At 38.7% G+C, this 23,181-nt stretch overlaps 2 protein-coding genes across 4 annotated transcripts; both read left to right on the forward strand.

Moving 5' to 3' along the window:
• The first annotated feature begins 652 nt into the window (after positions 1–652).
• On the forward strand, positions 653–3,044 carry LOC130735132 (uncharacterized). Its single transcript, XM_057587231.1, has 3 exons — positions 653–990; positions 1,107–1,211; positions 1,390–3,044. The coding sequence occupies exons 1-3, from the start codon at positions 653–655 to the stop codon at positions 2,519–2,521; spliced, it is 1,575 nt and encodes a 524-aa protein (XP_057443214.1). The 3' UTR covers positions 2,522–3,044.
• Positions 3,045–8,813: 5,769 nt separating this feature from the next.
• LOC130737358 (probable RNA-dependent RNA polymerase 1) lies at positions 8,814–21,590 on the forward strand. 3 transcript variants are annotated; one of them, XM_057589103.1, is made up of 5 exons: positions 8,814–8,950; positions 17,014–17,536; positions 18,249–20,092; positions 20,268–20,424; positions 20,633–21,590. In XM_057589103.1, the coding sequence occupies exons 2-5, from the start codon at positions 17,021–17,023 to the stop codon at positions 21,500–21,502; spliced, it is 3,387 nt and encodes a 1,128-aa protein (XP_057445086.1). In that variant the 5' UTR covers positions 8,814–8,950; positions 17,014–17,020; the 3' UTR covers positions 21,503–21,590. The 3 variants fall into 3 exon arrangements, with proteins under 3 accessions (XP_057445086.1, XP_057445085.1, XP_057445084.1); XM_057589102.1 differs by having other exon boundaries at positions 8,814–8,923; XM_057589101.1 differs by having other exon boundaries at positions 8,820–8,916.
• The last annotated feature ends 1,591 nt before the right edge of the window (positions 21,591–23,181 follow it).

Raw genomic sequence — 23,181 nt, forward strand, 5'->3', positions numbered from 1 at the left:
CGAATCTGCATGAGTCAATTCTATTTCAAAAATCTAGAGCAAAGTGGATCAAAGAAGGGGACATGAATTCCAAATACTTCCACTCCATAGTAAATTGGAAGAGGAAAAAAGACTCTTTGGTAGGCTTAGTAATGGATGGTAGTTGGGTAGAGGATGTGGACAGAATTAAAAACAGAGTCAAATCGTTCTTTGAGGCTAAATTTCAGAATCAGTATGGGGGTAGAAGACCGACAATTGACGGGGTGAGCTTTAACACAATCTCGGAGGCCGATAACCGCATGCTTTGTGCTTGGATTTCTTTGGAGGAAATCAAGAGCGCTGTTTGGGAATGTGACGGTAACAAAAGCCCTGGTCCTGACGGTTTTAATTTCAAATTCATTAAAGCTTTCTGGGATATCCTTCAGTTTGATATTCAGCGCGCGGTGGAGGACTATTGGGCGAACGGGGCCTTGCCCAAGGGGAGCAATGCATCCTTTATTGTACTTATTCCAATAAATCTGCTTTCTTGGGTGGACGGAGTATGCTTGACGGAGTAGTGGTAGCAAATGAGGTTGTCCATGCGGCTAAGACTGAGAAGAAGCCAACTCTTTTACTCAAAGTCGACTTCGAAAAGGCGTATGATACGGTGGATTGGGGATTTCTGAGATACATGATGCGTAGGATGAACTTCTGTGATAAATGGATCAGATGGATCGATGGGTGCTTATCTTCTGCTTCAGTTTCGGTACTAGTGAATGGTAGCCCGAGTGAAGAGTTTGGTTTGGAGCGTGGGATTAGACAAGGAGATCCGCTAGCTCCATTCCTTTTTCTGATTGTGGCAGAAGGTTTGAATGGTCTTGTTCGGAGGGCTTTGGAGTTGGGGAAGTTGGTGGGGTTCCAGGTGGGAACCAGAGAGGTAGTGGAGGTGGCCATCCTACAGTTTGCCGATGATACTCTTCTTATAGCAGAGGCAACTTTACAGAATGTGCTTACAATGAAGTGTATCCTAAGGTGCTTTGAGCTGGCTTCAGGACTCAATGTGGGTCTCAATATACCGGATGACGACATTCAGATGCTTGCCTCAATCCTACATTGTAAAATTATGAACCCACCGTTTGTGTACTTAGGCATCCCAATAGGAGGCAACCCGAGACGGGCAATCTTGTGGCAACCCATCTTGACAAAGATGAGAAAGAGACTTTCAACTTGGAAGCAAAAGACATTATCCGTAGGTGGGAGAGTTTGTCTCATCAATAGCGTCCTTACCGCATTACCCCTATTTTTCCTATCCTTCTTTCGGGCACCAAAAGGGGTTTTGAGGAATGCAAAGAGGATAATGCGAACTTTTCTTTGGGGTGGCACGTAATTGGACCCCAAGATTGCTTGGGTCAAATGGGAATTTATTTGTAGACCTCGGGAGGTGGGAGGATTGGGGGTAAAAAATTGGGAAGGGTTCAATAAGGCACTCTTGGGAAAGTGGAGATGGAGGTTCTTGGCAAAGAGCAATGATATGTGTAGTAAAGTAATTTGGGCTCGTTATGGAAATAGGGCGGAGGAAGGAGTTTTGGATGTTAACCCGCGGGACTCTATTTGGTGGCGTGACCTTTACAAGGAGTGTTTTGAACCCGGTGGAGAGGCTTGTTGGTTCGATAGTGGTTTGAAACACATTGTGGGATGTGGGAATTTGACGCGATTTTGGAAACAAGGGTGGTGTGGGGAAACACCACTTAAAACCAGATTTCGGAAACTATTCCATCTCTCTATTCAAAAAAATAAAAGTATCTTAGAGATGGGAGAGTGGAGGAATGGCTCTTGGTCTTGGTCCTTTAAATGGAGGAGAAGCTTGAGTTTGCGGGAGAGAAATATGGTGGACGAACTGTGTAATGTGGTGAATGGGATTCCCTTGAGAAGAAATGTGATGGACTCTTGGGTGTGGAAAGAAGAGCAAGAGGGAAGATATACTGTACAATCCGCATATAGTCTTATTCAAGCTCCTTCTTGGGATGCATCAGATCCAATTTTTCAGCTGGTTTGGTCTAGTGCAGCTCCGTCAAATGTGTGCATTTTCATCTGGAAATTAGTGCAGGATCGCTTACCAACACGTTTGAACCTTCTCAAGAGAAATGTGATTCATTCTGCTGCTGAGGCTTGCTGCCCCTTATGCTTGCAGGAGGAGGAATCGACTGATCATAGCTTGGTTGGATGCCCGGTTGCTGCTGGGGTGTGGGCAAGCTTCTACCGATGGATGGGTGTGAGTACGGCGCTGCCAGGAGGATGCAAAGACCATTTGCAGCAACATATGATTCTGACCTTGAATGATAAACAAAATGCAGTGTTCCGGGTTACGTGGTACGCAGTGGCATGGACAATTTGGCTTTACCGAAACAACGTTATTTTCAGTGGCAGAGGAATTCAGGATGGTTCACTATTTGAAGGGGATCAATTAAGAGCTTGGCAGTGGCTTTCCGGTAGAGCAAAGGGATTCAATTGCTCTATATATGAGTGGTTGATGCAACCTGTTCTTTGCATTGAAAGTGTTTAACAGAGGTTACTGGTTTTCAACGAAATCAGATTGGGGACATTGGTTCTTGTAGGACCATGTGTATTTCAGACAGTAGAAACAGTGAGAAGGAAGCGGGATTGCTTGCTGGGACAGTGGGTGGAGACAAGAGGATCGAAGGTCTCTCAAGCCTGAAACATTTTCCTATCCTATTTGATCCAAGTCTGCCACTGTCACATGTTTTGCTGATATACTTTTGAGCAATTCTGTTTTGATCTGCCCTTGCTTTAATATTGACTATTGTATTCTTGTATTCTTATTTCTTTGTACGCTTAATTGCACATTTGCTCCTTCATCTTTCATCATTGTGCAATTTGCCTCCCTCATGTTTAAAACGAGCGAATTTACTCCCTCATGTATCAATTTGTGAAAATTGACCCCTTCCATTAGCCTTCCGTCCAATTTCTAACGGCGATTGCTATTTTCACCTCCTCTTTTTACTAACCACACCCCTCAATCAGAAATAAAAATAACGGAAAAAATAAATGAAATAAATTGAATACAAAAGGCTTAATTGAACAAGTCTCATCTTACTCAAACCCACCACAAGACCCACCATTGATCAATCAAATCCAAACCACCCAGCAACAATTTTCTCCATGCTTCAAAGTAACAACAATTCCACAAACAGAAAAGTTGAATCTTTAATTTAACAAATCAACAGCTTCATCAAGAACAACAACAACAACAATCATACCCATTTCGCCTATTCTAATGCTAAACCTTCTTCTCTCCCTTCCTCTTCACCATCATCTCCATCACCTCACAAGTCCCTCTAACTTTCACATGAATTTCATGAAGATTAGCAGGCCCGCACCCTCACTACACGCCCACCCCCAGTCGCGACTCCAAGAGCGTGACAGAAGAAGAGGGGATCCCCAATTTGGAAGACGAGGATCACCACCACCACCCGCATCAGCATCACCGGCAGGAGGAGGAGGAGGAGGAAGTGGTGAAGCAGGTGGATGTCGGTGAATCTCGGCGAGGCGTCGAGGTCGATTGTACTTGAGAGATTGAGGTTGGAGATGTGGAGGCTAACGACGAAGTGGAGGTGGGGGCGGGTGACAAATTGGTGGTGAGAGCAGTGGAGGTTGTGGAGTGTGGGTTGGGTGGGTTTGAAGTTGATTCAAGTGGCATTGTCTTCTTACTCTCCTTACAGATCCAATGGAGTTTGAAGCTGATTCAAGTGGTAATGGGTTTGGGGGTGATTTTTGCAGGGCTTCTGGGTTTTGGGAAGAGAGAGATTTTTCTGGGTTGTGTTTGGGTAGGATTTTTCAGTTTATGGTTCCTGGGTTTTTTTCACAAGATGAAGATGAGTATTAGGAGGAAGATGAAGATTCAAATAGAGCCAGGAAGATAAAAATGAAGAAGAAGAGGTTGAAACAAAATAATGTTTTAATAAAAAATTACCTTTGTGCATGATACAACCTCGGCCATTTGTTAAAAATAGAGAGTACGTGCAGGTGTAAATTGGAAATAGGAGGTGCAAATAGCAAGCCACGTCACTCAAGTCAATTTTCACAAATTAATACATGAGGGAGTGAATTCGCTCGTTTTAAACATGGGGGGGCAAATCGCACAATGGTGAAAGATAATGGAGCAAATGTGTAATTAAGCCTTCTTTATATTCTTTTGCACCTCTGGTGCCTCTTTATTTATATAATTACTTGGTTTATCCAAAAAAAAAAAAAAAAAAAAAAAAAAACCTTTCATCCTCTTGTTTTCCTTCCACTTGTTTTCATGCTAAACAAACAGAGCATAAGTCTCGGTTTTCTCAGAAATTTCACGCTCATGGCCGTCGCTCTTGCTCCACTTTCGCCACCGCTCCTGCGCCGTTCACCTCGCCGTCTGCGTTAAGGTGTGTTGTTCATCTCTATTGACTCGCCGTCGCTCGTGCTCCACTGTTTTATCTGCCCCTTGCTCTCTCTTTCTCTCTCTGTCTCCAAAAGGATCTTGGACACTAAGGCATTGGAGGAAGAAGATAACCTAAATTGATGAAATTAAAATTGGATTAACAACTGTTTTGATTTTGGGGATTTTTCCTCTTTCGAAGGAATGGATTCATTTCCTCTTTCCCTGGTCATCCACTGATACTGGCAGGAAAATCAATGGGTTCAAGGTGTTTTTTAGTTTTTTAATTTGGTTGGACTGAGGAAGCCCTTATTAGGATGAATGGAAGCAAGATATTATATGTGGCATGATGTATCTTGTATTTGTTTTATTGTAGAGTTGGATGCATGGTGGCTAGCATGGAGGACATTAAGGTTTCTGCTGTAGTATGCTTGGGCTGCCCATTAAAGGTTTGATGCTCTTTCTCATAATGGATAAAAAATACATGGTGTTGAATCTTCAGTGTTGCATTCATCCTTGCTGCGATTTAAAGTTGCCTTTTTTTTGAGATAAATGGATTGGGTTGTTGAATAGAGCCTTCAAAAAATTTGGAAAAAATATCTCTTTGATGAATTTTCTTGGTGGAATTAGCATGAGGAGTGTGTGTGATTTATGAAGATTATTTGTATCAAATTCAGAGTTGACCTTATAGATGATCTGATTTAGCTATGTCACCTAAATTGCTGTTGGAAGAAGGGATATTATTCTGTTTGTTGTTGTGAGTTGTGACCCATCCAAATAGGTGCAATCATGTTTTTTAGGTGCTGCTATTAGACCGATAACCCAATCTGTATGTGGTTTCGTTTGGGACAATGGGCTGGTTGAGTTGTTTATTTTATTGTTGGGGTTGTAGAGTGGCAAGGGGCGTGTGTAATCTTGGCTGGATATATATAGGACTTTGTTTTAAATGCCTTGTTGCTTTCTCAGTTTGGGTGGTACCAAGATCTTAGTCTGGTTGGGACTGAGATTTCCTTTGGTCTATTTTCTCCCCTTCTAGATTTCTTGTGTAATTGTGGCCTTGTTGTTGGCTACTTTTCCTTTCCCTTTGTTGTTGTACTTGGGGTGCAAAAGGAGGTTGATTGTGTGATTTTAATGATGAATGTGTTGTCTGTACTTTCTGAAATAAGTTGATGATTCAATTGATGAACTCTTCTTGCCTAAGCCCTTCAACATGTTAAAAATTATGCTATTGGAAGACATAAATTATGCTATGAAATTTTTTGCCTAAGCCCTTTGCTGGATTGTTAGATATAGACATATACTATGTCAACGATCGGTGAAGTGAGAAAGTTAGATTATTGTTTACTAATTTCGTTAAAACTTTGTGTGAAATTTGTGAACTGTGATTTTGGTCATTTCGTATGTCTTCCCCTGCTTATGCAAAACAAAATTCATTGTTGTCTTTTGAAAGCCTCAGTGGCTACTAAGAGTTCAAGGAACTTGTAGGTGTGGGAATTAAGTAGTTTGCCATTTGGGAGGGTGGCTTTCAATTAGACGCTTTGCGGAAGAATACCAATTCACCTGAAAGAGGGTTCCAATCTGCTGCGGGTCTTAAACTGTTGCAGATTGTAGTTTTTTCATTGCTGATTGGTGATGTTCCTATGGGATATATTTAGTTTTTGTCCTTCTAGTGTGTTGGTGTAGTTCCCTTGTTTAATTGGGGAGGGATTTATTCTGGTGTGGTGTCTTTTGTAGCAGGGTGGGTTTTTTCTTTTTCTAAGCATGTTTTGATTTAGTAGTGTATTGCTATTGCTTGTTTCTTCTTCTTGTTCTCTATTTTTGTATTTTGGGTTTCTTTCACCTCTTGTGCTATCTTTAATTCAATTTGGCTTACCAAAAGAAAACTAAGAGTTCAACCTAAATGTTTGTTATTTGAGCTTTCATTTTTCTTGCCAATAATGATCTCTCTTCATATTTTTTTGCCTGAAATATGTATAGTCGTAAAATAGAGGAGAAATGGTTTTAGTCCCTTTAAAATCCTTGTGTTAATTCCCTTTCCTTGTTTTGTTGCTTATTGATGAATGCTTTGATTTAAGCTTGAATATGCTTTAAATTGGGGATTAGAGAGGGAATTAGTGAGGGGAAGGAAATAAAAAAGTTAGGATGTTAGCGATGGGCATTTCTGTTCCGTCTGAATTAGCGACGGACACTTCCGTCGCAAATGGCGACGAACTGTCATGTTCCCTCGCAATTAGCGACGGTCTGTTCTGTCGCAAATAGCGACGGAAAAAGGGCTAATACGACAAACAAATTAGAGATGAAAATATACAAATTAGCGACGGGATATTTCCGTCGCTGATAGCGACGGATTTCAAAATCCCTCGGTAAAAAAATTTAGCGAGACCACTTACCACGACGGATCGAGTTCCGTCGCAAATTTCCTCGCTAAACTTTTTGTGACGAAATTTGCCTCATTTAGCGACGGATTTTTTCCATCGCAAACTGTTCGATGATTTTTTAGCCAATGTCAGCGTACGGGAACCTCCCGCTTCATTCCTTAGCATCCACCATAGAATATTCTTGTAATTAAATGTGTATCTCCTTATATTATGGAACCTAGTTAATAACATTCATACGCTAGTTAATACTCGCTCCGTTCCTTAATATAAGAACCAAGCAACCACTTCACACCCTTTAAGAAATTTAGCTAATCTAGATAAAAGCATTAAATTTGTTCTCAATTTATATCAACTTTTCAAAGTTGCCCTTCACCCATCATTCTTAATTTTTATGCATCATTAATGCTATAGCAAGTGGAAAGAGAGAGAAATTCAATTAAATAAGAACATTTTTGTCAAAAAATAATTAATTCTCCACAAACTTCAAATTGGTTCTTATAAAAAGGACCAAGTGCACTTTCTATTTGATTCTTATAAATAGGAACGGAGTGAGTAGCATTGTTGATAGCATTCTTTGCCTAGTCAGTAGCGTTATTAACCTTCATTATTTGCCATATGACACTCATGTATTTATGATTGTATGATGAGTACTTGGAGTCAGTTAGTTAGTTAAGGGTTAGCCCATAGAGTTAGTTAGTTAGTTAAGGCTTAGTCTATAAATAAGGGAGTGTGAAGAGGGTTTAGTATCTTTGGGGATCATTTGGGAATTGGGAATTAGGAGAGTGATGAGTCTCTCGAATACTCATCTGTTTCTTGTACATTTTTCTGTTGAATAATATCAGGGTTTCATCAAATTGATGAGTATTCGAGAGACTCATCACTCTCCTAATTCCCAATTCCCAAATGATCCCCAAAGATACTAAACCCTCTTCACACTCCCTTATTTATAGATTAAGCCTTAACTAACTAACTAACTCTATGGGCTAACCCTTAACTAACTAACTGACTCCAAGTACTCATCATTGTATCATGGAATGAAATAGACAAGGAATCATTTCCCTTAACTCAAAGGTTTTTTTCCATTCACAGGAGTTACTTATATTTTCAGTCCTAATATAATTAAGATCATTTGATTTTAGTCCCTACATTGAAAACTTGGCGATAACTCCCAACTTTTGAAAATAGTGTGACTTTAATCCATGGCGTTAACATGCTTTAAAAAAAGTTAAATGTAATGTGGCTAACAGAAGGTACATGTTAGCATTTGTCACGTGCACATATCCAATGACGGATCCGGATCCCATGGTTAGGGAGTTCAAATTTTTTAAATGAGCACATCGGTAAAAATATAATTAAAAACAACTTTAATATGTTTATACATTAGAAATTATACAAGTCATAGTTGTGCAAATATGTGAGTCTGGTGCATTTAGGTGTAAAACTTCGTCTACTAGTATATTTAAAAATTTTCAGGGGTTCAAAAAAAATTATATAGAAAATTAAGTGCAATTTTTTTGTTCAGGATGAACCCCCTCACTTATACATAGGTCCGCCCCTCCACATATGTGATGATGTGGTTGCTGATTTGGATTTTTCATCCATCACCAAAAAGCACTTTTGTGACAGTTTAAAATTGAATCGCGCGTTAAAAACAACTGCTAAATAATGAAATAAATGACTTAAAGTACTTGACGATTAATCGTCCATTGGAACAAGAACGGTATGAAGCAATTGGCATTGGGTTTTTTTTTTTCAAATTAACCCCACCAAACCAGACAATACTTTGCCCGAGAAGAAAATTAATGAGAATGAGATAAAAAGAAAGTATGAATCATTACATTATACAATATTAGAGGAAAGAATAACTTCTCTTGAATAATTGAGTAATAGAAGGTATCGATTTGCTCCAACCATTGATGTATTTAGGGACATATTACCGAATCCTACTTTCCCAGGTGTTAGAGGACGTCAAGAAAAGAATAAGCTTCCTCGTCTTGCGCTATATATACTTAACCCCAAATAAAGGAAAAAGAGAAAAGCACATATATACATCTGTTAAGTGGAAATTTGTGTGAAGGGCATTCTTTCCTCTTGTTTCATTAAGCATGTTCAGGGTTTCTCAAACTCCATTTGGCCATGTAACTAGAGGTTTGCCGTGAGTTTTCTTTCTCCATACATGTTGGTAATTAAATTACTCATAGATGTTTCAACCACATCTGTTTCTTATTTTATTTTTTTTAATACAACCACATCTGTTTCTTATTAATTATCCAAAAATATGACAAACACACTTATTAAAAAATATAATTAATGTTGTTTTTAAAGAACAAATGGTTTGCTATTTCATTTTATCATCAGCAATGATATATACACACCTCATTTCTTATACACTTTATTTTCACCTATTTCTATTTCTATCCCTTTCATCTTATCATCTATCACATCTTATATTTTCTCTCCCTTACTTTTTTATTTCCGTCCTATCTCTCTCCTCTTCCACCTCTTTCCACCTCATCTTTGAGGGGTGAAGGAACCATTATTGTTTTATCATTACTACTAAAGTATGTGGCAAGAATCATTAGAAAATATGCATTCACAACTTCAGAGCAGTTATTTTACTGTTATTTTACCTTAGAGAATTTTTTTATATTTGTTTCACTTAGAATTTGAATAGAGGATTAATTGATATTGTTCTATAAAATGTTTATACGATGGGTCATTTAGACAACTCATTTAGTTAGTTTGGTCCAGTTACATGTAAGAAATTCTACATTAATGTTGTATTCAACCCAAAAGTTAGCTAAAGATTTAAGGGTTGTTCTACCCTTTATAAACATTTGTTTGATCACATCTTTAACCAATGTAGTACATCTAACATAATCTCAATTATTCTTTTCTCACAAACTTCCTTGCTTGTTTCACTTTAATGACATTTGTAGCAATTGTAAAAGATTCTTTTGATGGTCACAACCTCAGATTCAAAAGTATGTTCTGCTGTTATATCATCCTTTCACTGAGTCAAGATTCAAATTCAAGCTAGCTAGCTTCTTGTAAAAGTTGAGATTTTTACAGTAAAAATTGCTCTACATGGCTTCTTGAGTAGCAATTTTTACAGTCTTTCAGGCATGCTTAACACATTTGGTTTGCTATAGATTTAACCCTCTCCAGGAGAATAAATTGAAGCAAAAATCTAAAGCGCATTTTTCTGTCTTTTTCTATCACTTTCTTTGTTTAGCGCCTATAAAAAAAAAAACTTTCTTTGTTTAGCTAGAAACAAGTTTATATCTCTGCTATACGTTTTCATAACTAAGAAATTTTATTTGACCTATGTAAAATCGTTCTATGGGTCAATCTTCACACTAAATAATGTTGGAGAAAAATAGAGAATAACGTGAAAGAGTAGAGAGAGAGATTGAGGGAAAATATATTATTGACTTAATTAAAACTGAAAGCAATACATGTCTTATATAAAAGACCTAACTTACTAGAAGATAACTAAAAGATAACTTCTTATCATAATAACTAAATCAGTTATTATCTTTTATTCTAGCCTCTATCTAATAGCACTATATCACTATCTATTAGCTAGATTTAATATTTGAATTAATATCCACAATACTCCCCCTTAATTCAAATACCCAAGAGATACTACACCTATCTCTTTCCTTAAGATCACAAATCTTTCAGTCTTCAAAGGCTTGGTGAAGATATCTGCCTTCTGCTCATCAGTGGGGTTGTACACCAGCTCCAGCTTCCCTCCATTCACTTGTTCACGCAGAAAGTGAAATCTGACTTCAATGTGCTTACTTCTTCCATGAGAAATTGGATTTTTAGCAAGACTAATCGCTGAGATGTTGTCAACCATCAGCTCCATTGGCTTCTTAGTCACAAAACCCATTTCTTTTAACAGTTCTTCAAGCCAAACAGCCTGGCAGGCAGCAAAGGACCCTGCTATGTATTCAGCTTCACATGAGGAAAGAGCTATGACAGGTTGCTTCTTTGAGGTCCAAGAGATTGGAGCTCCATGCAGCTGAAACAAGTACCCAGAAGTACTTTTCCTGTCATCCAAGTCGCCACTATAGTCAGAATCTGTGTAGCCAACCAGTTCCAGCTCCTTTCCAAGCTTCTTCTGCCTTGGAAACAATATTTCATAATCTGTAGTACCCTGCAGATACCGCAAAATTCTTTTGGCAGCAGCCAAATGTGATTTCTTAGGTGCACACATGAACTTGCTGATGAGTCCTACACCATAGGAAATATCAGGCCTTGAGTTGCACAAAAATCTGAGTGAACCAACAAGTTGCTTGTACAGAGATGCATCAACATCCCCTTCATCATCCCTCCTCAACTTGATATTCACTTCAGATGGAGTTGTTACTAGATGATAATTCTCCATGTTGAACCTCTTCAGTATGTCTTTGATGTACTTCTGCTGGTACATGAAAATTCCTGCTGCAGTATACTCGAATTGCATGCCCAGGAAGTAACTCAGCTTTCCTAAATCTGACATCTCAAATTCAGACTTCAGAATCTGCTTCAGCTCATCAAGTTCTTTAGGATCTGACCCAGTTATCAACAAATCATCTACATATAGGCAGATGAGTAGCAAACCAGTGTCTCCATGACTCTTTCTGACATATACACCATACTCCACAGAGCACCTCTGAAACTTGAGCTGAAGGAAGAAACCATCAATTCTCTTATTCCATGCTCGTGGGGCCTGCTTCAAGCCATATAAGGCTTTGCTGAGCTTGAAAACCATGTTTTCTTTTCCTTGTATCTCAAATCTTGGAGGCTGACTCACATAAACCTCTTCTTCCAAAGGTCCATTCAGAAATGCAGATTTCACATCAAGCTGAAAAATAGGCCAGTTCCTCGCACTAGCAATGGAAACCACTAGTCTTATGGTTTCTATCCTTGCCACCGGTGCGAAAACCTCAGAATAATCCAGCCCAGGTTTCTGTAGAAAACCTCTAGCCACAAGCCTTGCCTTGTGCCTAGCAATAGAACCATCAGGATTTAACTTCTGTTTGAACACCCATTTAACCCCAATTTTGTGCTTATTTGGAGGTAAATGGACCAGAGACCAGGTCTGATTTTCTCAATTGCTTTCAACTCATCAATCATAGCAGCCTTCCAAACTGGTTTCGCAAGAGCTTCCTCCACATGCAATGGCTCAGCGTCAGCCATCAAAGCAAAGTGAATCAGATCGCCTTCATCATTGACTGCATGGTCAGGGACTGTCTGATACTCACTATATCTTTCAGGCCTATTTCTCTGCCTTTGAGGTCTTGGAACATGGTCTGCAGAACCATCTGAATCAGCCTGATCATCATGTGGTAAAGCCTCAGAATTAGTTTGGTGGACATGTGATAAAGGTGCAGAATTACTGTTCTCACCCAGAACATCAAGTCCAAATCTTCTAAGACTGCTTCTGTTCTCCTTCCAGTCCCAGTGCTCTTTCTCAAGCACCATGACATCTCTGCTGAAGGTCATCTTCTTTCTTGCTGGATCATACAGCTTGTACGCACCAGTTGGATGATATCCAACTAAGATCATTGCTTCACTCTTGTCTTGTAGCTTGCTTCTCCTTTGATCTGGAACGTGCTTATAACAAAGTGAACCAAAAATCCTCAAATGACTAACCTTTGGTTTACTTCTAGTCCAAATTTCCTCAGGAACCTGTTCTGGAAGCCTCTTTGTTGGACATCTGTTAAGAATATAAGCAGCTACTACCACTGCTTCTCCCCAAAAACTTTGAGGCAGAAATTTCTCCTTCAGCATGCTCCTTGTCATGTTGGGATGGTTCTGTTTCTTCTCTCTGCTAGACCATTGTGTTGTGGGGTATAAGGGGTTGTTACTTCATGTTGCACACCACATTTCAAACAAAAATCAGCGAACTCCTTGGAAGTGTACTCTCCTCCTCCATCAGTTCTGAGTGTTTTGAGAAGCTTCCCACTTTGCCTTTCAACTGCAGCTTTAAAGTTCACAAATGTTGAGAATGCTTCACTCTTTTGCTTGATAAGATATACCCACAACATCCTGCTGTACTCATCAACAAAACTCATGAAATACTTGTTTCCTCCTAATGAAGGAACCTCAAATGGCCCACACAGATCAGAATGCACAACTTCTAGAATGTCTTTAGCTCTCATTCCTAGTTGTGACTGAAAAGAATTTCTGGTTTGTTTCCCAACCATACAAACCTCACAAACTTTCTCAGGCAATGCAGTAACAGGCAAACCGGACACCATGTGTTTGGCACCTAACTGATGCAAACTTTTAAAGTTCAAGTGACCATACCTGGAGTGCCAAGTCCAACATTCTTCTTCAGGTTCTTGTGCAGCAAAACATTTGATTTCAGCAGCTTTCATATTGACCTGAAAGGTTTTGTTCTTTGTGAGATTAGCATTCAGAACTAGCCTTTCCTCAGGATCATACAGATGAAGCTTCCTATTCTTCGTGTCAAAGTTGTACCCTTTCTCCACTAGCTGACCAATACTCATCAAATTGCACTTTAACTCTGGAACATAGAAAACATCTTTGATAACCGCAGTCTTACCATTCTTCCTTGGAATGACTACATCTCCTTTCCCTTTTATCTGAAGTGTCCTGTTATCAGCAAATTTTACTCTGCCAGTCCTCGTCTTGTCCAGATCTACCAACCATTCATTGTGGCTGGTCATGTGATTGGAACAGCCTGAGTCTAGGTACCATATCTCATCAGTTTCAGCACTCACTGTTGAATTCATTGTTGTGACCATTAGCATTATAGGATCTTCATCAGAATCTTCCCTTGTTGCATAAGCTTCCTTGTGTGCATTCTTCTGCTGTTTTGGTTTACCAGCGCGACACTCATAGGAGTAGTGTCTCATCTTGTGACACTTGTAGCATTCAACATTCTTCTTATCAGTCTTCCTCTGATTGCCACCATTCTTTGCAGATTCACCTCTCCTTTTGGACGATTCTGGCTTGTCAGAATTGTCTTGAGACCACTTTGACTTGTTGTCGGACTTTCCTTTGCCTGTCCACTTCTTCTTTTTGCCATCATGATTGTCCAGACCAACCTTCAAAGCTTGTTCTGCAACTTTCACAGAATTACGATCAGCAAGGCGCATCTCATGTGCTTCCAATGAACTCTGCAACTCTTCTATCTTCATGCTGTCCACATCTTTAGATTCCTCAATTGCCACTACGATGTAGTCAAATTTGGGAGCCAAGGACCTCATGATTTTCTCTATCACCATCACATCAGTGATCTTTTCTCCACAGCCCTTCATTAAATTGACAGTGGTTAGGATCTTGGTGAAGTATTCACCAACCTTTTCATTCTCCTCTATCTGAAGACCTTCATACTGTCTTCGAAGAGTTTGCAACTTTACCTTCTTTACCTTGTCACTGCCACTATGAACTTTCTGCAGAATGTCCCACATCTCCTTTGCTGAAGATGCATTTGCTATTTTTTCAAAATGCGTATCATCCACGCATTGATGAATGAGAAACATCGCCTTACAATCCTTCTTCTTCATATCGTTATGAAGAGTCTTATGTTCTTCAGTCATGTCTTGGGTCAGTGGTTGAAACCCATTATCTATAACATCAAGAACATCTTGAAACCCAAATAGAACTTTCATCTGAGAATTCCATCGATCCCAATTCTTATCAGTTAGAACTGAGAGATTTACTCCCGGCAGATTGTTACTTGCCATCGTGAGGGTTGGTTTCTTGATCAAAATCGAGATTCACAGCGTGTAGGGGAGGAACCTCTGAAACTCGCAGCTTCCACTAAGTTAAGAATCGCAGAATTACAATTCTGATGAAGGACGAGACTCGCAGAATCGCACTTCAACAAAACCGAGCCAAACAGATTTGAAACACACAGTTTCACAGCAACCCTAAACCACCAAACCTATCACAGGCCTCGAAACTCGCAGCTTTGATCAGAGGTTGTGTTTGGCTCCGTTTAAACAAGATTGAAACACGCAGCTTCAATCTTCACGACCCGCAGGTCCAAGAATCGGAACGTGCTCTAGATACCAAGTTGTTGGAGAAAAATAGAGAATAACGTGAAAGAGTAGAGAGAGAGATTGAGGGAAAATATATTATTGACTTAATTAAAACTGAAAGCAATACATGTCTTATATAAAAGACCTAACTTACTAGAAGATAACTAAAAGATAACTTCTTATCATAATAACTAAATCAGTTATTATCTTTTATTCTAGCCTCTATCTAATAGCACTATATCACTATCTATTAGCTAGATTTAATATTTGAATTAATATCCACAATAAATAACATCAAGATGCATATCATATATATTTTTTCAGTTTGATGGTAATTGTGTAACAAGCCCTACATTGCAAACTACCGTAAATATGGCGTGTTAGAATATGAAAAAGATCGATATAATATTTTAATCATATCTTACAGTACCTTATATCTTATTTTAAATAATTTAGATTTTTTTTGAACTTTAGATAATTTAGATTATTGCTCAGATGAACTTTTTTCCTTATTTAATTTGAATTAAGAAAGTACCTATTACTATAAATATGGGTAAGTATTTTATATTTAAATCAATTAATTATTCACAATGTAAACTTGTGCACTTCCACTTGTTTCTCTTCTTTCTTCTTCTTCTTCTTTTCTTTGCATTGCTTATCCTCACATGGTATCAAAAAGCATGTTTGGTCCTGAGCACAACTTTCGTGGATCCAATTTTGAAGTGAGGATTTGATTCCTTCTTTCTCTCTACACAAACTATGGTGCTATTCCAATAGCTCTCGACGCACCAATGCCTTCTCGAGCGGCGCAAGGCCATTGTCCCTCTCTCGATCTCTCTCCCTTCCTCTACTCACTGTGGTGCTAGATTTGTATCGAACCCTCCTTCCCATAGTAGTGCAAGGCCACACCCTTCTCCCTATAGTGGTGCAAGGTTCGCTGCGGAGGTGGCCTTTCCTTGAAAGCAACGCGCGGTCTAGCCTCTCCCCATGGGGTCCAACAACTGCAACTCTGGCAACCACAACCATCTACCCCCTCTTAATCTGTTTTTGTAGAATCCTTGTTATATCTATGTTATGGTGTTCTGAAGCTTTAAAAATAAAAGGTTGATTGTCTTTGTGACTCTGAACTATGATGATCTTGATGGAGGCGCAAGTTGGTGGTGCACAATGACAGTGGTTTCTATTCTTGTTCCTTTGGTAGCTCATCTTCTTTATGGCAATGACAATTGTGGAAATGCACTCTCATTAGTTTTTCCTTTTTTCTGAAGGGTATATTTGTAACAAGCTAAAAGCTAAGTTAGTTTAAGTTTGAGGGAGAGTGATAGAATATGAAAAAAAAAATCTTATAATATCTTGATCATGTCTTAGAGTATCTTATCATACTTGATTTTATTTTAGGTTATTTAGAATAATGCTTGAATTGATTTGTTTCATTGTTCAATTAGGATTCAGAGTCTACCCATTACTATAAATATGAGTACGTGTTTTCTCCTTTAATCAATCAATTATTCACAATGTAAACCTTAGCGCACTTCCACTTCTCTTCTCTCTTCTTCACCCTCTCTTATATTTGCATTGTTTCTCATAACAAAGAGAGTGAGGTCAAGGAAGCTCATGAAAAAAGTCTCACATTGTCTAGCATGGTGAGGGAAGATCGATACCAAGACTATATATTAACCGACCAAAGTTCTTTGCTTGAAGATGCAACAGTTTCGAAACACTTTAAAATAAAAAGACTTTTCTCTCAACCACCTTACACTCACTCTCTACGGTAAATATTTGAACTATATCTCACAATACTCTTTAACAAGAGTATAAGAGTACAAGAAAACACAAATATAAGGTTAAAGTGGTTTCAAGTGTTTGTGCATTTGTAATGAAGGATTTGAGTCTACAAATAGCCTTGGGCTCTCTCATTCTTAAACAATGTGAGACTTGCTAGTTTCAATCAACCCCAACAACCTGATATACAGTACATGAGGAATCTCAAAACCTCACTGCTATATTGACTTTCCATAATTGTTTCCAAACAATTTGTTTTTGTTAGGTCTTTTTTTAGACACTAGTTTATGTGTTATATATTTACATAACCAAGAAATATCACAGAAAATGTATTGGAGCTTTGTAAATTAGTTCTATTACTCAATCTTCATACTGAACATCAAGATGCATATCACGTTTTCCTTGAAAACTGAGGAATTGTGCACTTAGCATTTATTCATTCATGTATAAATTTCAGGTGAACTATGTCTAGGACACTTAAAATTTTTGGATTCCCATCTCATGTTTCGCCTGAAGAGGTTAAGAAATTTTTGGAGCAACATACAGGACTCCAAACTGTTGATGCTGTTGAGTTTGGGCAGCAAAAAGAGGATGACCCTTGGACACATGTTAATGTTCAGTTCACAAACAGAGAAAGTGTGGAAACTATCTTGCTATTGGTTTCTCAACACCTATCTTACAGTGTCTTCACTCTAAATGCTAAAGAAATACAACCTGATATTTTGGCAAAGCCAAGGAGCTTTGCTTATAGCATTGATGATGTAGTAGTGCACTTTGGATGCCAAACATCCAAGGAAAAACTTGGTGTACTATGGGAACATCCAAAGGTTTCTGTTCAATTTGGGGCCAGACTAAGAAAGATGTATATATTTTTTCATTATTTGTCCACAGATTATAAGCTGCAGATTTCTTCAGAGAGTATATCACGAATTGAGCTACATCAATCTCATGGTTTCACCAATAAGCTTCTCCTTTTTCAGGTCAGTTTTGCAGTTACATGAATACTATCAAGTCTTGTGTTGGCGTCTTACTCTCATTAATGCATATATAATTTTGAGAATTACGTAATCCTTTTTTAAGAGGGTGAGCCTCGGCGCAACAGTAAAGTTGCTGTCATGTGAACTTTGTACTTTGTAGTCACATGATTACAACAATGCAAGGTAAGGTTGCCTACATTGGACCCACAAACTGGATTCAGCACCAGTTATGTGATTTATGTAATCCTTTTTTATGCTTGTAGCATTCATAAATGGTATTTATTCATGAAAAGGAGAAAGATGCTCACTTAATTTTATTGCTTAAAGATTATACACTTCTTCTATGCATTATGTCCAGAGTTTAATATTGTGTTCCCTTAATTTTAGACTGTTTAAACCATACAAAAAATTGATGTAGAGACAGTTAGACTGATGCCTAATGACTTTTTCATAGAATAAAAAAAAAATCAATTGTTGAATCATGTTATATTATCTTGATGATCAGTGTGCTAAAAATAATGCTACAGACATTAAGAAAGTGCTGGCTGTTATAGCTTTTCTGCCACATTATCATGCCAAAAATGAGAGACTTGACTATCTCAGTTTCTTAAAACACTGAATATATTGGTAATGCTCTTATCATGCCAAAAATGAGAAACAAATTATCTCAATTATAGAAGAAATCTTATTCTTCCATTCCTCTCCTAATTTCCAGCTACGAGGTGCTCCTCAAATCTATGAAAAAGTTAATTCAAGAAGCAAATATTTTAAGGAGCCTTATAACAACCATTGGTTTCGAGGAGTAGATTTCACTGCATCATACTGTATTGGACAATCTTCTGCTGTATGTTTTAAGCTTCCAAAAACTACTCAGCTTCCAAATTTTCGTCACCACTATCATAACTATTATGAAGTTGACAACATCTTAACTCCTGAGAGGCACCTTGGTTTCTCATCAAACTTGAACTTTGTCCCCATGGTGATTCCACCAGAAGGCTTCAACTTGCCATACAAAATTCTTTTCAAAATCAACTCACTGGTTCAGCATGGTTTGCTTCCTTTCCTAGCAATTGACACCAACCTTTTTCACATGGTTGATCCAAAAAGAATAAAGGTTGAGTATATAGAAAGTGCCCTGCATAAACTTTATCAGATGAAAGAATGTTGCTATGAGCCTGTACAATGGTTGGAGAAACAATATCAAAGATACTCACAAAATAGTCAACTTCCAGTGTCCTGTGCAATTTCGTTAGATGATGGGTTGGTCTATGTGCATAGAGTACAAGTAACTCCATCCAGAATATATTTCTGTGGTCCAGAAGTGAATCTTTCCAACCGCGTCTTACGCAACTATCCTCAAGACACTGATAATTTTCTTCGTGTTTCGTTTGTTGATGAAGACATGGATAAACTTCATTCAGCAGATTTGATGTTTACAGGTGTGAAAAGAGAAACCAAACTACATCAAAGGGTGCTGACTACACTTAAAAATGGCATAACAATTGGTAATAAGAAGTTTGAGTTTCTTGCCTTCTCGTCAAGTCAATTACGCGATAGCTCAGTGTGGATGTTTGCATCAAGAGATGGACTCACTGCATCTGACATAAGGAAGTGGATGGGAGATTTTCATGAAATAAGAAATGTGGCCAAATATGCAGCTAGGCTTGGACAATCATTCAGCTCTTCCAGGGAAACAGTGAGTGTTGGAAGGCATGAAATTGAAATGATTCCTGATATAGAGTTTAGAAGAGGTGAAGTCAACTATTGTTTTTCTGATGGAATTGGGAAGATATCTGCTGAATTGGCTCAAATAGTGGCTAGGAAATGTGGCTTCAGGGATCACGTTCCATCTGCATTTCAAATCAGATATGGTGGGTTCAAAGGTGTTGTTGCTATTGATCCAAGTTCAGCAATTAAACTTTCTTTAAGAAAGAGCATGTGCAAGTACAAGTCAGAAAACACAAAATTGGATGTTTTGGCATGGAGCAAACAAAAATCTTGTTTCCTTAATCGTCAAATTATCATCCTTTTGTCCACGCTCGGGGTCAAGGATCGAGTCTTTAGAAGGAAGCAAAGGGAGGTTGTTAATCAAATAAAAATGATATCAAGAAAGCCATTCAAGGCAATAGACATGATGTCCCATGGAGATATTACAAACATGTTGAGGGAAATGCTTATCTATGGATTTCATCCCACAAAGGAACCTTTTCTTTCCATGATGTTGCAAACACTATGTGCATCTAAATTACAAGAATTGCAGCTTAAAACAAGGATATTCGTTAAGAAAGGAAGAGCAATGTTAGGATGCTTAGATGAAACTAGGACATTAAATTATGGACAGGTATTTGTGCAGATATCACTCCCAAGAAATAATGTTATGTCCTCTCTTTCTTCTAAAGGCAATGGAGCAAACAAAAGTAAATATGTTGTTAAGGGAAAGGTAATTGTAGCTAAAAATCCATGTCTACATCCAGGAGATGTGAGGATTTTGAGAGCAGTAGATTTACCTTCCCTGCATCATATGGTAGACTGTGTTGTTTTTCCACAGAAAGGGAGAAGGTAAGATTTTCATTTAGATTCCTCTTTCGAAGCACAGCACACACACATGAAGACATTGATTCAAGTGCACACTCATCTCAGTATAACATTCCAAGCATAACCTGTTTAATCATTTATTTCAAAAGTAACATAACTATGTATGATGTTTTCTAATTTCAATTTATTTTTTATGTAGACCACATCCTAATGAATGTTCAGGAAGTGACTTGGATGGAGATATCTATTTTGTATGTTGGGACCCCGGTCTTATTCCTCCACATCAAGAAAATCCCATGGATCATGAACCATCTCAAGTTATGAATGTAAATCTTGATCATGATGTTACATTACAGGTATTAATTTATAAAATTGCTTAGAAAATATTGGTGTCCTAGAAAATTGATAGGCCAATTTAGCTCTATAATATTTCTTTCTGTGCGTATTTGACTCTTGAATTGGCTTCTTTTTTATAGAAATTAAGCTCAATTAATGTCACAGCTTTCCTATATTGTTCTCTAATTTGTTGGATATTATTATGACATATGACTACTTGAATACAAGGATGTTGAGGAGCACTTCACCCACTACATTGTTAAAGACACCTTAGGAGTTATTGCAAGTGCACACACAGTCTTTGCAGATACGGAACCTAAAAAGGCAATGAGCTCTTCATGTATTGAGCTTGCAAAGCTACATTCAATTGCTGTAGATTTTGCAAAATCCGGTGTGCCGGCAGAAATACCACAACATCTACGTCCGGAGAAATATCCAGATTTCATGGAAAAGCCACACAAACCAAGTTATCAATCAAAGAATATAATAGGACAACTTTATCGTGAGGTGAAGAATGTTGCACTGCAAAAAAGCCTTAAAAAGCGCTTTACTAGAAAAATGGCAATGCAATTATATGATCATGACATGGAGGTTGATGGTTTTGATAAGTATACCACTATTGCTTTTGAGTACAAGAACATGTATGATTGCAAGTTGTGGAACCTAATGGAATATTATGGTATAGAGACAGAGGCAGAAATAATCAGTGGAAATATCTTGAAAATGTCAAAATCTTTCAATGAAAGAAAGGATTTGGAAGGAGTTAATCATGCTGTGATATCACTTAGGAATGAAGCTAGGAGATGGTTCAATGAGATGGTCATGAAGTCCTACTCTCAAGGTGATGATGATGCATGTGCAATAGCATCTGCTTGGTATCATGTTACCTATCATCATGGTTATTGGGGCTGCTACAATGAGGGGTTGAACAAGAATCATCTTCTTAGTTTCCCATGGTGTGTACATGATACTCTCATTCGGATAAAGAAGGGAAAAGTCAGTTCTGGAACTTATGAAATCAAGCATTGGGCAGTACTGAAAGTGTTCCTCACTTTACTGTTTTGCTTCTTGTGTATAATATGGCAATATGCTACATAATGAAAATGTAGCTAAAAATTAAATTGCCAATCTCCATTACTTATTATACATTATTTTTTTTTTATAAGCCATTATACATTATTAAATATGTTATAATGTCATTACTGTTACCATCCAATACTGGCTTTGCCCTTTCCTTGTTCTTATTTGCTTAATCTACCTTCTATAAGGTCATAGTCTGTTACCATCCAATACAATTGATAATCAATCTTCACTTAACTCTGGTAATCAAATACCAAATTAAGGAACCAACAAAAACTTATTAAAGTTGAATCATACACATTGAAAAGCGGTTGTCTCACAACCCGTTTCTTTTTTTTTTTTGAAAAGAGGACAATGATATTATTAAACTTCAGAAATAGCAACATCCCTGGACAGGATACTCTCCAAACCCGGAGGAGCATCATTTATCCAGACAAAACATTGACCAGACAAAGCATACTTTGCCATAAAATCCGCGGCCTTATTGGCACCGCGACTAACATGACCCAAACTAAAAGATGAAAAACTAGAAGACAAAGTAACACAATCCGACATAACAGAAGCTAAATATGAGAAATTAGAAGCAAAAGTGGTCCAAGCTCTGACAACTGCCAAGTTATCCGTTTCAAGCACCACTGCCTGGTAACCCAAATCCAAGGCCAAACGAATTGCCCAGCGAACTGCAAGTCCTTCAGCAACAGCAATGCCTAGACAATGGAACTCCCTTACAGCAGCAGTAGCCAGCACACGGCCCCGGGAATCCCTGGCCACCATCCCCATTCCGCAAGTACCCGACCCAAGAAGAGCCACATCTGTATTGATCTTCACCGTGCCAACCGACGGAGGCTTCCATCCCACCATAGGCACTGCTCCAGCTCTACGCCCAGCCCTACCAGCCCCACTAGTGTTCACAACCCGCACAGACGAAGCCAATCGCCAAGTCTGCTCGGCAGAAAACTTCACTTGCTCAAAAACCCACCTGTTCCTCCTAGCCCAAATAGCCCACAGCAAAGTGATAACATGCTCCGTGAGTGCTTCATCCTTCAGCTTAAAGAACTGATAGAGCCATGCAATGAGGGAACCCGACCCAGAAACATCAAGAGGGGGCATCACCGATAATGGTGAGCCAAACCAAATGCAACGAACCTCTGGACAACCCATTAGAACATGCGCTGTCGTCTCAACTTGTGTAGCACAAAAAGGACAAGCGGCATCGATAGGCACCCCTCGACGGAGCAAAGCAATCCGCGATGGAAGTGCCCCGGTGCACGCCCTCCACACCATTTCCTTACACCTCGGAATTGCCTTGGAAGCCCACAACAGGTCCCAAAACCCAGGAGGGATATCAGAGCCTGAAGAGGAAGGGGAAGACTCTGCAGTATGCTGCATGATAAACTCATAAGCTGACTTGGTTGTGTATCTCCCATCATCTGTACCTCCCCAAACAAAAGCATCATCCCTTGTCGAGCTAGACAGAGGAATACTAAGTACCAAAGCTGCCTCATGAGCAGAGAAAATAGACTTCACTAAAGGAGCATTCCACACTCGACGTTGCTCATCAATCAAGTCGGCCACAACCTGTACCCGGTTCTGGTGCTGGGAACCTGAAAACATCCGATAACCGGCCCTAGAAGGAAGCCAGGAATCGTTCCAAATATGGATGCTTCGGCCAGAACCCACCCTCCAAAAACCACCCT

The sequence above is a fragment of the Lotus japonicus genome, chromosome 2 (genome assembly GCF_012489685.1).
Source record: "Lotus japonicus ecotype B-129 chromosome 2, LjGifu_v1.2".
In the NCBI taxonomy this organism is placed as follows: Eukaryota; Viridiplantae; Streptophyta; class Magnoliopsida; order Fabales; family Fabaceae; genus Lotus; species Lotus japonicus.

Coding starts and splice junctions, on each gene's coding strand:
- LOC130735132 (XM_057587231.1), top strand. CDS start 653: ATGCGTAGGATGAACTTCTGTGATAAATGGATCAGATGGATCGATGGG. Junction 991..1,106: donor ACAATGAAGTGTATCCTAAG/GTGCTTTGAGCT, acceptor TTGTGTACTTAG/GCATCCCAATAGGAGGCAAC. Junction 1,212..1,389: donor GCAAAAGACATTATCCGTAG/GTGGGAGAGTTT, acceptor ATTTATTTGTAG/ACCTCGGGAGGTGGGAGGAT.
- LOC130737358 (XM_057589103.1), top strand. CDS start 17,021: ATGTCTAGGACACTTAAAATTTTTGGATTCCCATCTCATGTTTCGCCT. Junction 17,537..18,248: donor ATAAGCTTCTCCTTTTTCAG/GTCAGTTTTGCA, acceptor CCTAATTTCCAG/CTACGAGGTGCTCCTCAAAT. Junction 20,093..20,267: donor TTTCCACAGAAAGGGAGAAG/GTAAGATTTTCA, acceptor TTTTTTATGTAG/ACCACATCCTAATGAATGTT.